The 15965-nt window shown below is 49.1% G+C and overlaps 1 protein-coding gene across 5 annotated transcripts in view; it reads left to right on the plus strand.

Moving 5' to 3' along the window:
• ERCC1 (ERCC excision repair 1, endonuclease non-catalytic subunit) overlaps window positions 1-15965 on the plus strand; it is a 27578-nt gene continuing 11613 nt past the window's right edge. Inside the window, exons 1-4 of one of the 5 annotated variants that reach the window (XM_067718697.1) lie at window positions 1-350; window positions 12023-12336; window positions 12829-12941; window positions 13948-14163. In XM_067718697.1, coding sequence (XP_067574798.1) covers window positions 12189-12336; window positions 12829-12941; window positions 13948-14163 — 477 coding nt within the window. In that variant the 5' untranslated portion in view covers window positions 1-350; window positions 12023-12188. Of the gene's footprint in view, window positions 351-12022; window positions 12337-12572; window positions 12598-12828; window positions 12942-13947; window positions 14164-15965 lie in introns of those variants that run through there. The other 4 variants (XM_067718694.1, XM_067718695.1, XM_067718693.1 and 1 more) reach the window with 4 other exon arrangements.

Consider the following 15965-nt stretch of genomic DNA (forward strand, 5'->3'; position numbering starts at 1 on the left):
CGCCCAACCGCCCCACTTCGAGGAGCGCGGACACCCCCCCGCCCCCATCCGCACGAACTCTTGGGTTCCTGGACGCCTGGAAGCCAGCGCGGCTCAGAATATTCCAGGACTATCGGGACGCATCCAACCGGGCTGCATCCAACCGGGCTGCATCCAACCGGGCTCAAGCGGCTGAGCGTCGACTTTTGGGCAGAGGCGCTGCGCCCTCTGGTGGCTCCTTCGGGGATAGCAGGCAGGGGCTGGGCCAAGACTTCACACACCCCCAGACCCCCAACCTCCGCCACACACCCATTTTATAAATGAGGAAACTGAGGCCTGGAGAGGAACTGGATTGCATCATGAATTGCAAGGTACGCTCTTTCAGTTTCAGCTTGGACACTTCCCTTAATGGAGAACCCAGTACCTATCAGGAAACTAGGCACTCTGTTTTTATAAGCAGTATTTATCTAGTCATTCAACAAGTATTTATCAAGGGCTTGCTGGGTGCTGGGAACACAGCAGTGAACAAGGCAGAAGAGAGATCCTTGCCCTCGTGGGGCTGACGTTCTAATGGGGGAGACAAACAGTAAATAAATAAGGGGATTTCAGATTGTGGGTAAGCACTATAAGGGAAATTAAATGGGAGAATAGATTATAATAAAGGGGATACTTTGGTAAGAGTAGTCAGGGAAGGCCTTTTTCTGAGGAGGTGACATTCTAAAATGACCTTCTGGTTTCATGCAGTCCCCTCACTCATCCCATTTCATAGACCTGGAGACAGAAGCCTGGAGAAGAACCAGTTGGGGACTGAGCTTGTACAGTGTAGATTACATGAGCTTTCACTGCTTAAATTGTTCAGTTCCAGTTTGGTCTCCTCCTGAGGCTGGGAGCTCATTTCTCCCAGCATAGCCACTCATCATCAGTAGTAGTAATACTGATTACTAGTTTTTAAATAATAGCTACCTTTTATCCAGCACCTGCTGTTTACCTAGCAGTCTACTAAATGTCTCACCTGCGTTAATTCATGGAATCCTCACCCTAATCCTTAGAGGTGAGGTACTATTCCCACGCCCCATTAACGTATGAGAAAATCTGTTTTCCAACCTTCCTTTCCTCCCAGCCACATGGGCATCTACAGTTTTGCCGGCCTTCTTCTTGTTCTTTGGGAAACCACCCCTTTCTCAATTTCAGTTCACCTGGCTGTCTTGGGGCTCACTCCATCCTCCGTTTCCAGGGAATGGCACGTACGTGTCCTAGGCCCAGCCAATCACAGTATTCCAGTTGGGCTGTCCGTTGACGACAGTGATTGGTTCAGAGGTGAGCATGTGACCCATTTAGGACAACGAATGATGGGACCATTGGCTAGGAGCACTTTCTTCCCTTTGGGGTGGCTAAGAGGATGAGATGTGAGCCTAAAGCTGCTAGGGCTATCTTTGCTACCTCAAGGAAAGTCTTTCTGAGGAAAAAAAATCAGAGAAATATGAAACCCAGAGATGGGACAGTGACTTCATATCATCACTTGAGCTCCTGGATCAAGCTGTAACTGAAGCTGGTGTACTCAACCTTCTGATCATGTGAACCAATACATTTCCTTAAACTAGTTTGCATTTGAAACTGAGAGACTCCCAGTTAATTCGCTTTCCCTCTCTATGCCCCCCCCCCCACCAAGAACTGGTCCTGACACTTTCCACTGCCCCTAGTCCTTGGGAATGGATCACTGTACCCCCTGAAGTACCCATTCATTACACACTGCCCCCAGGGAGGCATGTACTGCTTGTATACATCTGTGCCCTCTACCCCCCACTGGGCAGGCACTCCTGTGGGGACTTTGGGTCTGCTCATCTTCCTGTCCCCAGGTACAGACCAGGATGAGAACCTGATACCAAGGCTACTGTCCCGGGCAGGACCACTTTCTGCTGTCATCACTGGCTGATGGTGAAGTTACCCTACTGCACCTTCCACTTTCTCCCACTGTCAGGATTTCAGCCCTGTCTGAGCTCTGTCGGCCTCCCAGCCTCTGCTTCACCGTCTCTCCTGTGCTCCAGACCCATGTGTCTAGAAGCCTCTTGAATGCCTTCCTCCGGTTGTCCCACAGACTTTCACCCTGACCTCAACAGCTTCCTCCTACACCTGTGCCTCCTTCTCCCAGGTCCCCAGCTCAGGCGTAGTCCCACATAGACCCTGTCTCCTGGGCCAGAGTTCTAGGCCTCCTCCTGGTACCTTCCTCCCCTTACCTCCCATAACCCATCACTCATCTCCATTCTATCTTTCAAAGATTTTATATATTCTCCTTCCTCCCCCTCCTTACTCTGGTCCAGTTGTCTATTTGGTCCCTTTTCCCCACTTCATCCTTCATGTCTATACTCATCCCTGGTTTCCTGCCCCAGTTCTGCCCCTTCCCATCTAGAAGGATTTTGCTAAACCACAAACCTACTCCTGTCAGGTCTCTCCCCTGCTCAGAGCCTGCTACGATTCCCCAGTGCTCTAGTCCTGTGACCTACGAGGCCTTCCGTGGCCTGTTGCTTTCTTCAACCCCATCTCTTGCCCCCCACCCCTTTCCCCAGCACACATTCACTCTGCCCTCTAACAATACTCAAACAGCTTGCCTTTCCCCAAATGCATTGTTCATACCTCCCGACTTGAACATTCGGCTCCCTCTGCCCAAATACCTTTCCCATCCTTCTCCACCTAGTGACTGTTTTTCCATGCTTTGAGGTACAACATAGCTATCCCCTCCGCTGAGAAACCTGGCGTGACTCCCTCCGACCTAAGCAGGGCCCCCGCCTCTCAAGAAACCTGCTCACTGTTGTAGCTCATCCTCTGCCTGACTACGTGTCGGGCCCTGACCACATGTCGGGCCCTGACCACATGTCGGGCCCCTGACCACATGTCGGGCCCTGACCACATGTCGGGCCCTTTGCACGCAGGGTCTCACTGAGTTCCCCCAACAGCCCTCAGGGCACAGGGACAAACACTTCCAGTTTCTGGATGAAGAAACTGGGACTCCTGGAAGGAATCACAGCTAGGGAGGGGACAGAGTCAGGATTTGAACTTGTGATCTCACGCAGCCTGGCTCACCCATGAGTACTTTATCTCTGTTTTGGAAGTTTTTATTTTATAACACTCTCAGTAGAGGCACACATGTATATCATTTATGAATAAAAAATATACTCCATATACCAAGTGGCCACAAAGTACTGCCTGGCACTGTGGTCTCTCTTGGTTAAGTAGCTTCTTCACCTGGGTCTGGTGGAGGCAGGGATTTGAGAGTGTTCTTTAAGGCCACATTTTTGACATGAGCATCAGTTGCTCTGTTTGAATATGCTTCTGACATGGATTGTTCCAGAACATCCCAAGAAATCCCGAGGCTCAGCGGCCCCGGAACACATGGCGCTCCAGCATCTGATGTCCTCCCAGATGGAGAGACAGCAAATTCCATGGGCCAGCACTGTCCATAAGAAATAGGACACTAGCCACATATTCAAGCTTAAATACCCTAGTAGCCACACTAAAAAAAAAAAAGCCAAAAGAAACAGGTGAAAATAATTTGTTCCTGTATTTTATTTAACCAGATAGATGCAAAATATTATTTCATACATACTCAATGTCAGCAGTTTTTTTCTTTATAAATTTATTTATTTATAGATGCAAGATATTATTTCATACGTACTCAATGTCAGCCTTTTTTTCTTTATAAATTTATTTATTTATGGCTGCGTTGGGTCTTCGTTGTGGTGCACGGGCTTCTTATTGCGGTGGCTTCTCTTGTTGCGGAGCACGGGCTCTCGGCACGTGGGCTTCAGTAGTTGTGGCTCGTGGGCTGTAGAGCGCAGGCTCAGTAGTTGTGGCGCACGGGCTTAGTTACTCCGCGGCATGTGGGATCTTCCCGGACCAGGGCTCGAACCCATGTCCCCTGCGTTGGCAGGCAGATTCAACCACTGCTCCACCAGGGAAGTCCCTCAGCAGTTTTTTAAATGAGATAGTTACATTCTTTTTAATCACGCTAAGTCTATGAAATCTGGTGTGGAGTTTACACTCATGACACATCTCATTTTGGACCAGCCATGTTTCAAGTGCTTAAAAGCCACGTGTAGCCAAGTGGCTGCCATATTGGACATCACAGCAGTAGACGGTGCCTGACCACGGATCTGGGAGTATGGCTTCCTCAAAGTCCAGCTTTAACATGGGACAGTGTACCTCCAGGTGACAGCATGGCTTAAGGTCAAGAGCCTAGACTCTGAAGCCAGACTGTGGGGTTCAAGCTCTGGAACTTCCAAACTGCCACTCCAGCCTCTCTGCACCTCAGTTTATTCCGCTATGAAAGGAGAATCACCAGCAAGACATCAGAGGGTTTTTTGTGAGGATTAAAGGAGTTAATAGATTTTTTTTTTTTTTTTTTTTTTTGCGGTACGCGTGCCTCTCACTGTTGTGGCCTCTCCCATTGCGGAGCACAGGCTCCGGACGCGCAGGCTCAGCAGCCATGGCTCAGGGGCCATGGCTCAGGGGCCCAGCTGCTCCGCGGCATGTGGGATCTTCCCGGACCGGGGCACGAACCCGTGTCCCCTGCATCGGCAGGCGGACTCTCAACCACTGCGCCACCAGGGAAGCCCGAGTTAATAGATATTTAAACACTTAGAACAGGGCACATATTAAGTGCTGTATGGGTGTTGATTTTTTCTTATTATTTGGCATTTTGTGAAAGAGAAAATCTCTCGACTCCACATTAACAGTTGAAGAATGAAAAACTCCCTTAAAGACTTCCCATCCTGGGCTTCCCTGGTGGCGCAGTGGTTGAGAGTCCGCCTGACAATGCAGGGAACACGGGTTCGTGCCCCGGTCCGGGAAGATCCCACGTGCCGCGGAGCGGCTGGGCCCCTGAGCCACGGCCGCTGAGCCTGCGCGTCCGGAGCCTGTGCTCCGCAACGGGAGAGGCCACAGTGGTGAGAGGCTCGCGTACCGGGAAAAAAAAAAAAAAATCCTTCCCATCCTTGTGGAAGATGTCCAGAACATGGGGGACACACGGGACTTCTAACCGCCACAGGTAGGACGCACAGACCACTCTGGGCTCTCAAGGGCAAATGCTTCAACATTCTCCACTGGAACGGCTGCGTGCAATCATAAAGCTTTGGACACCTCCCAGTCTAAACTCTGCCACGTATTGTCCTGTTCTCATTTTTCTGTTTTGATCTGTGTAGTGGGTTGAATGGTGTGCCCTTCCCCCCACCCAAGGTAAGTCCACCTGAGACCTGTCAGTGGGAACTTATTTGGAAAAAGAGTCTCTGCGGATATAATTAAGGTTAGGATCTCGAGATGATATCACCCTGGATTAGCCAAGTGGGCCCTAAACCCAATGGCAAGTGTCCTTACAAGAGAAAGGCAGAGGGAGATTGGACACAGATAGGAGAAGAGACGGCCATGTGAAGTTGGAGGGAGAGATGAGAGTGATGGGGCCACCCAGGAACACCTGGGGCCACCAGAGGCTGGAAAAGGCAAGGAAGAATCTTCCCCGAGAAAATTCAGAGGGAGTGTGGCCCTGCTGATACCTTGCTTTAGGATTTCTGGCCTCCAGAGCTGTGAGGGAATAAATTTCTCTTGTTTTAAACCACGAAGTTTGTGGTAATTTGTTAGGCAGCCACAGGAAACAAATACAGTCTGTTTAGGGGCCTGTCTCCTTCCACCCTGAAGACAGAGTTTCTGTGGCTTTCAGCTTCTGTCTCACAGCAGGAAACAGGCTCAGAAAGAAGGCAGAGCCAGAACCAGAACTCAGGTCTCCAGAACCTCATTCCAGATCCAGGGGTCACTGTGGAATCTCACAGGGTATTTTGCCTGTTAAAGAAATACAGGGTGACTATTGAATTTTCTCTTAAGGCAGTGGTTGAAAACACAAGCTTTTGTTGGAGTCCTGGTTTGTTTGCTTCCTTGCTTTGTGGCCTTGGTCAAGAGACTAACCTTGTTTAGTTTCTCCTTCTATAAAATAGAAACTAACCAGTTTCTCCTTCTATAAAATAGGGATAACAAAATAAGATCTCAGAAGGCTGTGATATGGAGTATGTGAGAATTGATCAACTTTGCCATTTGACGTTGTCCTGAAAGTCTTTGCAAATGCTACAAGACAAGAAAAATGAGATGTAAAGATGGGAAGGCAAGACATAAAACTAACATTTGGATCATTTCAAAGGAAAACGAAGAGAATCGACAAACTTTTTGTATGTTTTTGGCCACGCTGCCCGGCATGTGGGATCTTAGTTCCCTGACCAGGGATTGAACCCATGCCCCCTGCAGTGGAAGTGCAGAGTCCTAACCACTGGACTGCCAGGAAAGTCCTTCAACAGAATATTTTATTTTCATTATTTACTTTTAGAAAAGATTTTATTTAATTAATTTTTTTAACTTTAGCCATCCTAATGAATGTGAAGTAGTATCTCATTATAGGTTTTTTTTTAAATTAATTTATTTTTTGCCTGCGTTGGGTCTTTGTTGCTGTGCGCAAGCTTTCTCTAGTTGCAGTGAGTGGGGGCTACTCTTTGTTGTGGTGCGCGGGCTTCTCATCGCAGTGGCTTCTCTTGTTGCGGAGCACAGGCTCTAGGTGCGCGGGCTTCAGTAGTTGTGGCACGTGGGCTCAGTAGTTGTGCTACGTGGGCTTAGTTGCTGCCTGGCATGTGGGATCTTCCCGGACTAGGGCTCGAACGAACCCATGTCCCCTGCATTGGCAAGCGGATTCTTAACCACTGTGCCACCAGGGAAGTCCCCCACTTTAATGTTTGGTTCAACAGAAGATAACTGGGTCTTCACCTCTGCTTGGGTGCTCAGTCTCTTGTGATATGTTGCAGGTTGCATTGAACACTCAGGAGAGAGTGAGAGTGAAAAAAGGGAGGTGTCTTAGTATTATTATGATAATCATTTTGACCTTGGGGACCTCTTGAAAGAGTGCTGGGGAACCCCCCAAGGTTCTGTGGACTGCACTTTAAGAATCACTCCTTACCTTTGGGTTCTATAGGGCCTAGAGACAGTATCTGGGGAACTGAACACCTCTGGGGCCATGGGACCTGGTTCAAGAGACAGCTCTGACTACAAGCAAGGTATTCTCTGAGTCTCAGTTTCGTCATCTCTAACATGGGGTTGGTGATGATGAAAATAATAAAAGTACCTCCCTCCTAAGGTTGTAGTGAGACCCATAGGAGATAACTCCCTGACTCACACCTGGCATGTAGCATACAATAAACACTTGCTATTATAGTTTGGGAAACGTCATTTTATTTTATTACCAACACTTCTTATTCATGCAGTTAACTTCTCCAGAGCCCTATCTTGTGCTGGGCAGTGCTGGGGACATGGTGATGAATGAGAAGGGCCTGGCCCTGCCCTCATGGGGTTCCCAGTCCAATGGGTCACAGAGTTTTCATTTGTGAGGCATTGCCTTTAGCACCAGGTCCCTGAGGAGCATGAGTTCTTAAGACTGGGGAGGCAGGGAAAGGCATTCTAGGGAGTGGGAACAGCATGCACGGAGACATGGCAAGTGGAGAGGGGGACAGCTGTGGCCTGATGGTTGGCCGGTTGTGTCCATTTCTCTGCCCCCAAGATGCCTCAGTCCTGTTGCTGGTGAGAAATACGTGTGTATATCTGGTTCATCTTTTTAATATTTATTTATTTGGCTGCACCGGGTCTTAGTTGCGACACGCTGGAATCTTCTTTGCAGCATGAGAACTCTTAGTTGCGGCATGTGGGATCTAGTTCCCTGACCAGGGATCAAACCCGGGACCCCTGCATTGGGAGCGCAGAGTCTTAGCCACTGGACCACCAGGGAAGTCCCCCAACCCCTCTTCTTGTGTAAAGTTAGTTCCTCAATTCTGGGCTCTTTTTAGGGAAGTCCCACCTCTGATCTAACCTCAGTCTCTCATGCTGCAGATCCTCCTTTTGCTGCATATCCATCCACAGTGCCCCGTGGAAACTTGGGACGTCCCAGCATAAGAGGTGCCCGGGATGGGGCGGGGTCGGGTCCAGCGCCTCCACTGTCCCCCATCCGGGGGCCTCCGCTTGGGGCCGGGTGAGTCAGCCCCCTGCGGCTCCCGCGTCATCCCGGCCGCTAGGCTTCGCGCTATTTCGGGCTCCAGGCGCTATAAATAGAGGCTCGCGGAGCAGAGCTGTTCCCCCTCCGCTCGGGCGCCCCTGCGTCCCCTGGACCCGCCGCGATCGCCGGGCCGCGCGTCACCGCGGCTAAGTTTAGAGGCGGGTGCGGACGTCGGCCGGGTCACTGCGCCCCTCGGCCGCGCCCCCGCTAACAGAGCCTTCGGTCCGGCGGCAATATGCCCCCCGCCCAGAGTCACTTGGGTGGAATTAGGGGCGAAGTGTGCCCATATTCTCCATCCCCACCCCAATCCTTCGGAGGCGCAGAGGAAACTCGAAGTTGGGATTAGGGGAAGGTTTGGGAGTGGAGCAAGGTCTGAACTCGAGGAGTCGCCCGGGAGCTTCGGTTGGGACTGGAATTTGAACTTGGAGCGTTTGGAAGAAGGACGGGGAAATAAGAGTACGGACAGCTGTTAGACTCGAACTCGCAACTCTGGGAGCCGGAAAGATGCGAATCCGGAATCTGAAAGTTAAATTTGGGAAGAGTGTAGGAATCAAACTTGGAAATATAATATATTACAGAACCGAGGACAACTTTTCTCCCCCTTAACTAACGTAAATAGACTCAGAGTTACCTGAACCGCGCTCAGCGGGCCCTTTGCCGCATTTCTGCGATAGTGAAACGAGTCGGGAGAAACGAAAGGGCAGCCCGCCGCCTTCTCACGGGTTTTGCCCCGGAGTGGGTTCTGGCGCAGCGGTCCCCGGCGCCTCTACACCCCAAATCCTCTTGTGAGGCGCCATCGCCCCCTGGCGGAAAAGGCACGCTTTGCAGGTTTATTTGGTAATTCCCATTCCCCAACGGGAGAAACTGAGTCCCACCCAGACTGGCTTCCTTCTAGAAGCTCTCTCTGCCCTTGGATTCAGAGACACATTTTCATAGTCCTTCTCTATGTCACTGGGGCCTCAGTTCCTTCATCTGTCAAATGAACTATTGATACCTAAGGGGAGGGTTACTGTGAGGATTTAGCTCATAGTAAGCTATCTATCTGCTTTGATGGGTATATTGTTGATGGTAATATATGTATTTTTTATTTATAGAGCCCCTCTTCCTGTGACCGTGTGGCCCCCTCCCCCATAATCTACTTCACGTCACTGTTTTTTATCGTCTCCAGAGCGTGTATGACTGTCTGGAACTCTTATTTGTGGGTTTCTTTCTTATGGTCTGCCTCCCATGAGACTATCAGCACCACAGGGCAGGGACCTGGTCCAATTTGCTGCCAGCTGTGTCCCCAGTGCCTGCCACACCGTAGGTGCTCAATATGTAGTTATTCAAGGAATGAGTGAACCATGGATTTCAAGACGGGGCTCCATGGTCTTATGGAATTCTCACAAGCTCAGCAGTTACAGATGGGAAAACTGAGGCTCCCAGTGGTGAAGTCGCTTGCTGCCGGATTCTGCTTCTGTTCTTTGTTCATTCATGCAACATATGGTTCCGTAGCCCCTTCTTGTTTCTGGGCACTGTGCTACAGCGGTGGCCACAACGGCTTCAGCCTCTGCTTGCCCAGGACTTAGTCAAGGACTATTTTATTTTTATGACAAACCTGAATATTTCACCTACTGCATGCCAAGTAAAGATGTAGGGACTTGACACGTAACTCATTTCATCTTCCTAATAGTGATGCTATTGTTATCCCCATTTTAGAGATGAGCAAACTGACGCACACAGAGAAACTGAGTTGCTGGTACCAGGTCACACTGCTAGTAAGTGATCCTGGGGAAAAATTACACCCAGCGATGAGACTGCTTATGAAGGAAGGAGAATCAGGGAGATGGTAGACTTCCCATTAGTGACCCAAATGGAGCACCAGTGTCTTCTAACTTTGCAAGAAAGATAACTAGGAACCCAGAATTTGAGATTCCATTTGTGAGGGTCAAATAAAGACATTTTCAGATGAGCAAGACTCAGAAATGTTCTATCCAGAATGTTCTCTGAAAAAGTTGAAGAGAATGTACTCTAGCAAGAAGTAAAAATGAATTCAGAAGGAAGAAGTTTATAAGAAGTAACAGAAAATTGTTAAGGGTTGACTCGTGTCCCCCCAAAAGATATGTTGAGTCCTAACCCCCATTACTTCAGAATGTGACTTTATTTTGAAATAAGGTCTTTACAGAGACAAGTTAAAATGAGGTCATTATGGTGGTCCCTAATCCAATATGACTGGCGTCCTTGTAAAATGGGGAAATTTGGACACAGAGACGGACATGCACAGAGGAAAGACAGTGTGAAGACACACAGGGAGAAGATGGCCATCCACAAGCCACGGAATGCCTGAGGCTACCAGAAGCTAAGAGAGGGGGCTGGAACAGATCCTTCCCTAGTGCGTTCAGAGGGCGCATTGCTCTGTCAATACCTTGAATTTGGACTTCTAGCCTCCAGAACTGTGAGAATAACTTTCTGTGGTTTAAGCCACTCAATTTTTGGTACTTCTTTACAGCAGCCCTAGGAAACTAATACCATGAACCAATTATATAAATAAAAATTAATTAGAAAAAAATCTTTTACAGTAGGTCCCTAACAAAAGGCAAAATCAATGGAGAGACAGAGACAATATGTTCATGGGTATGAAAAAGATGTCAATCTTCTTGTAATTAATCCATCAATTCAGTGCAATTCCAATCTCAATCGCAATAGGATTTTTCAGGGAACTAGAAAAGCAGCTGCTAAAATCCATCTAGAAGAGAAAATGGACAAGAATGGTAAAGACAGATTTGAAACTGAACAGAGGTGGGGGACTTGCCTCATGTGATATCAAAACATATCTAAATGAAATAATTAAACTGGCATGGAGGCAAGGGACAGATACAGAGATCAATGAAACATAATAGAAATGTCAGCGATAGACCTGTGTATACATGGGAATTTGGCACATGATAAAGGTGGAATATCAAAACCAGGGAAAGGACTGGCTTCTTTTTTTTTTTTCCCAGCTGCATGACTTGAGGGGTCTTATTTCCCTGATCAGGGATGGAACCCCGGCCCCAGCAGTGAAAACACTGAGTTCTAACCACTGGACATCCAGGGAATTCCCAGGACTGGCTTTTAAAATAAATGGTATCTGGACAATTAGCTATATCTACCATAAATTCCTACCTTAGTACATTTTCAAAAATAAGTCTCATATGGATGAAAGAAACAAAATCAAAACTAGGAAAAGTATTAAAAGAAGTGATAAACTATATGACCTTGGGGTATGGCAAGCCTCTTAAACACACCAAAAGTCAGGATAGATTGATAAATAGGTGTGAATAAACACTAAGAACTTCTGTGTGAGAAAAATAAATAAATAAAGTTAAAATATAAAGTGCAAACTAGCAGGAAATATTTGGAATATGTGTAACTGACTAACAATTAGAATTGGAATCCATAAAGTACTCTGACACATTAACAGTAATAAAAAAAGGCATACAACCATTGAAAAAATGGTCAAAGGATATGCGCAAGCAACCCACAGAAAACAAACTATTAAAGACCAATAAACTCACAGAAAGATGTTCTCTCCTTAGTAATCAGAGAGTTGCAAGTTAGAACAGTGTGATACTATCCTTTCAGGAAATGACTAATATTTACTCATCAACCAGGTCTCTGCTCAGATGTCCCTTTCTCTAAGAAGCTCTATCCTTGCCCTCGGGCTGGATTAGGTGTTCCCTGCCCCACCCCCCTCCCGGGCCCTCTGGGGTCTCCTAGCCAGCCCTGTCCACTCTGGATCGTCACTGTTTGGGAAAGGGTTTGTCTCTCCCAATGCGTTGTGAGCTCCAGAAGGGCGGAGCGGGGCTATCGTTATCTGGGGCAATGTATGTGGAATAAGAGAATGAGTGAATGGGGAAACTGAGGCTAAGTCAATGACAGAGCTGGAATTCAAACCCAAGTCTGTACTGAGAGAAGGAACCTAGTTTGATTACCCGCCATCCCTTCTCCACTAAGCCCTGCCCAGAGCCCAGGCACACAAGAGGAGCTCAATAAGAGCACTGAAATCAAACTGCTCGGCAACGGGAGACGCTGAGGGCCAGAGGCGGACAGCTCTCTCGAAACCCAAACCTCCGCAGTCCTCCAGAACCATAGAGAGCTGCGCGAGGAACCGCCTCTCTTGATGCTCTACGCCTTTGGGGAACGTCAGGAGCGGGCTGGAGGGCTAGAGAGGCCGGAAGTGCGACCAGCCTGGGGCTACGCTGGCCGCGCCGGCGGTGGGACGCCTCGATCTCTCTCCTGTCTTTCTTTCGCGGCCCGGGGGCGAGGAGGTGAGTTCTCGGGACGCTGAGACCGCGGGGCTGGGTTGAGAGGGGCGTGGGGTTGAGACCGCCCGTGGCGATTGGCAGATGCAGAAGCCAATCAATCGTTACAATGTCTGAGAGTTTGAGAAGGTGGAGCGAGGGAAGGTTTGAGCGGGGGAAAGGCATCCTGGTGCGAGCCTTGGGGGCGGGGTGGACGGAGGGTTGGGGACAGTGGTCTGGCCTGGCAAACGGAAGGCGGGGAACAGTGAAGGCGGGGAGAATAGAAAGGTGGGACCCTGAAGGGTGTGGCGAAAGGAAAGTGTGTCCCGGTAAGGGGCGGGGCGAGCCGCAGGTGGAGGCTCGATGGGGCGGGGCCTTATAGAACCTGGGGCCCTGGATGTCTGGACCTGGACGCGATGGAGCCCCTGGAATTTTTTTGGGGGTACGGCTGTGTCTGGGGGTTCCTTCTGGGGACTGTCGATGCTTCGCTCGCGCCCGACGCCACGGCTTTATTTTCAGGCCCCCAGAAGGACCTTGCAATGGACGAAGAGAGAGTGGAGAAGCCCGCTGGCCCACCCACAAGGAAGAAATTCCTCATTCCAGTGGACGAGGATGAGGTCCCTCCTCCCGGGGTAGGACTAGGAGATGGGGGGACTGCTGGGAGGCTTGGGGGGTGGTTGGGAGGAAGGGGGACAGGAAGGGGCCTGTGGGACCACAGAGTGGGTTAGGAAATGTTGGGGCCTGGGTCACTTTGAGAAGACAGTCTTTTTGCCTTCTGCAAGTATCAGTTTCCTGTAAAAAGTAAAATGTCATGGTCAGGAGGGCTAAGGCAGCGGCTGCAAACTGGCAGTCAGGAAGTAGTCCTGAGATACGTTTTACGTGGCCAGAACCCTGGTTCTGCAAGGAGTGAATTTATTGCTGATAGTTGAGAATTTGGAAGGTTTGGCAATTTTAAAGAAATCTGCACTTTTGACATCTTTTGGTAAATAAAGCATCTGGCAACACAGAGATCTCAATCGTACAGGAACACAATTGCCTGGTGATAAGTAGTGGCTGCCACCTGTGTGCTAGGAAGAAAAAGAAAGTAGGCTAAGGATAGAGGGTGTGATGGGGGAGAAGAGCTACCTTAGGTAGAACAGTCAAGGGAGGGCCTCTTGGAGGAGATGATGCCTTTGCCAAAATGTGAAAGAAGTGAGTGAGCGAGCTATGCAACATCAGGGGGGAAGGGAACAGCCAGTGCAAAGACCCTGAGGTCAGAGAGAATCTGATAAGTTTTAGGGCGGCAGGAAGGCCAGCGGGGCTGGGGTAGAGAAAGCCAGGGGAAGACGTAGAAGGTGAGGTCCTTGAGGCAAGGGTGCAGGGGCAGATCTTTATGAGGCTTGAGGACTGAAGTGACAGCTTTGGCTTTTACTCTGAGTAGGAACCACCTAAGGGCTCTGAGCAGAAGAGGAACATGATATGACTCAGTGTGGGGAGCAGACTGTGGGAGGTAAGGGCAGAGGCAGGTAACTGGTGCGGAGGTGACTGCAGTGGCCCAAGGGAGAGAAGATGGTGGTTGGGACCAGGGTAGAGGCCGAGGAGGTGGGGAGAAGTGGCTAGATTCAGATTTTGTATGCCCTCTCACCCCTCTCCCCACAGGCCAAGCCCTTATTCAAATCCACACGGAGCCTGCCCACTGTGGAGACCTCCCCACAGCCGGCTCCTCAGACCTACGCCGAGTACGCCATCTCAGGACCTCCAGGAGGGCCTGGAGCCACATGCCCCATAGGGCCAGAACCCCTGGCAGGAGAGACCCCCAACCAGGCCCCCAAACCAGGAGCAAAATCCAACAGCATCATTGTGAGCCCCCGGCAGGTGAGGAGGGGGCTGGAGAAGTGGGGCTTTGGGGTTTCTGGTGGGAAACGTGGTTATAGGGAGGGCTTTCTAGTGGACAAGGAAGGAGTTCTGAGTTCTAGCCATTATGCTCTCAACAGCACCATTCATCCATTCAACTAGCGTGTGTGGGTTGAATATGCCCCGTGTCTTAGTCTGTTCAGGCTTCTGTAACAAAAATACCATAGACTGGTGGTCTGAACACCGAACGTTTATTTCTCACAGTTCTGGAGGCTGGCAGATTAGGTGTCTAGTGAGGACCCGCTTCCTGGTTCATAGACAGCCATCTTCTCACTGTGTCCTCACAGCGTAGGAAAGGGTGAGGGAGCTCTCTGGGGTCTCTTTTATAAGAGTGCTAGTCCCATTCATGAGGGCTGCACCTTCATGACCTAATCACCTCCCTTCACCTCCTAATATCATCACATTGGGGGGGTAGTATTTCAACCTATGAATTTTGGGGAGACACAGACATTCAGTCCATAGCACCCCAACTCTTACGGTTGGGGGCATGATGTTGTTCCTGAAGCTACATTTCCTGTTCCCAGGTTTGTCCATTTATTCAAAAACAGTTGAACACAGGCCCAAGTTTGAATCCCACTCTGCCACACAGTAGCTGTGTCATCTTGGGTATCATCTTGGGTGACTTAACCCCTCTGAGCCTTTAAAATGGGGGTTCACCCACTTACAATCCATAAATATCTTCAGAGGTTACCTGGTGCAGTTCTAAGCTCTGGAGATTGCAGATAAAGTCTCTGCCATTGACGGGGCTGGCATTCTGGAAGGAGAGAGCAGCAGTGTACAGAGATAATAATGGGACTCAAGAACATGAAATATGCTCAAAATTTTTAGCCATCAGGGAAACGCAAACCAAAACCACAATGAGATACCACGTCATACCCTAGAATCAAAAGGATAGACAATAACAAGGGTGGGGAGAGTGTTGGAGGAGTTGGAGCCCTCATACACTGCTGGTGGGGATGTAGAATGGTGCAGTCACTTTGGAAAACCGCCTGGCAGTTCCTCAGACATTTAAACATAGAGTTATCCTACGACCGTGCAGTTCCACCTCTAGGTATATATGCAAGAGAAATGAAAATACGGTCAACCTTCCGCAACCATGGATACAAAACCCGCAGACACGGAGGGCCAACTGTACTACGTCATCTGTGGATTTTGATATCCCGGGGGTCCTGGGACCAATCCCCTGTGGATACTGAGGGACCACTGTCTTACGTCCACACAAAATCTAGTACACACATGTTCACAACAGCATTATTCACAATAGCCAAAAAGTGGAAACAACCCCAATGTCTAGCAAATGATGACTAGTTGTTTTCACTTAGCATAATGCTCTCAAGGTTCACCCATGTTGTAGCACGAATTAGTACTTCATTCCTTTTTGTTGCTAAATAGTATTCCATTGCATGGACATGCCACTTTGTTTGTCCATTCATCCATCGATGGGCGTTCGGGTTGTTCATATCTCTCAATTATTATGAAAATGCTGCTGTGAACATTTGTGTACTGCTGTTAACACGTGTTTCCAGTTCTCTTGGGTATTTATCTAGGAGTGGATTTGCTGGGTCGCATGGTAACTGTATGTGTAACTTTCTCAGGTACCCCCAACTGTCTTCTAAAAGGCTGCATCATTTTACATTCCCACCAGCAGTGGATGAAGGTTCCATTCTCACCATATCGTCACCACTTGTCATTGTCTTTTGGATTTCAGTCATTCTAATGGGTGTGAAGTGGACAAAATACTTCTTTAAAAATTAAAATTGGGA

Source organism: Pseudorca crassidens, chromosome 20 (genome assembly GCF_039906515.1).
Source record: "Pseudorca crassidens isolate mPseCra1 chromosome 20, mPseCra1.hap1, whole genome shotgun sequence".
NCBI classification, from domain to species: Eukaryota; Metazoa; Chordata; class Mammalia; order Artiodactyla; family Delphinidae; genus Pseudorca; species Pseudorca crassidens.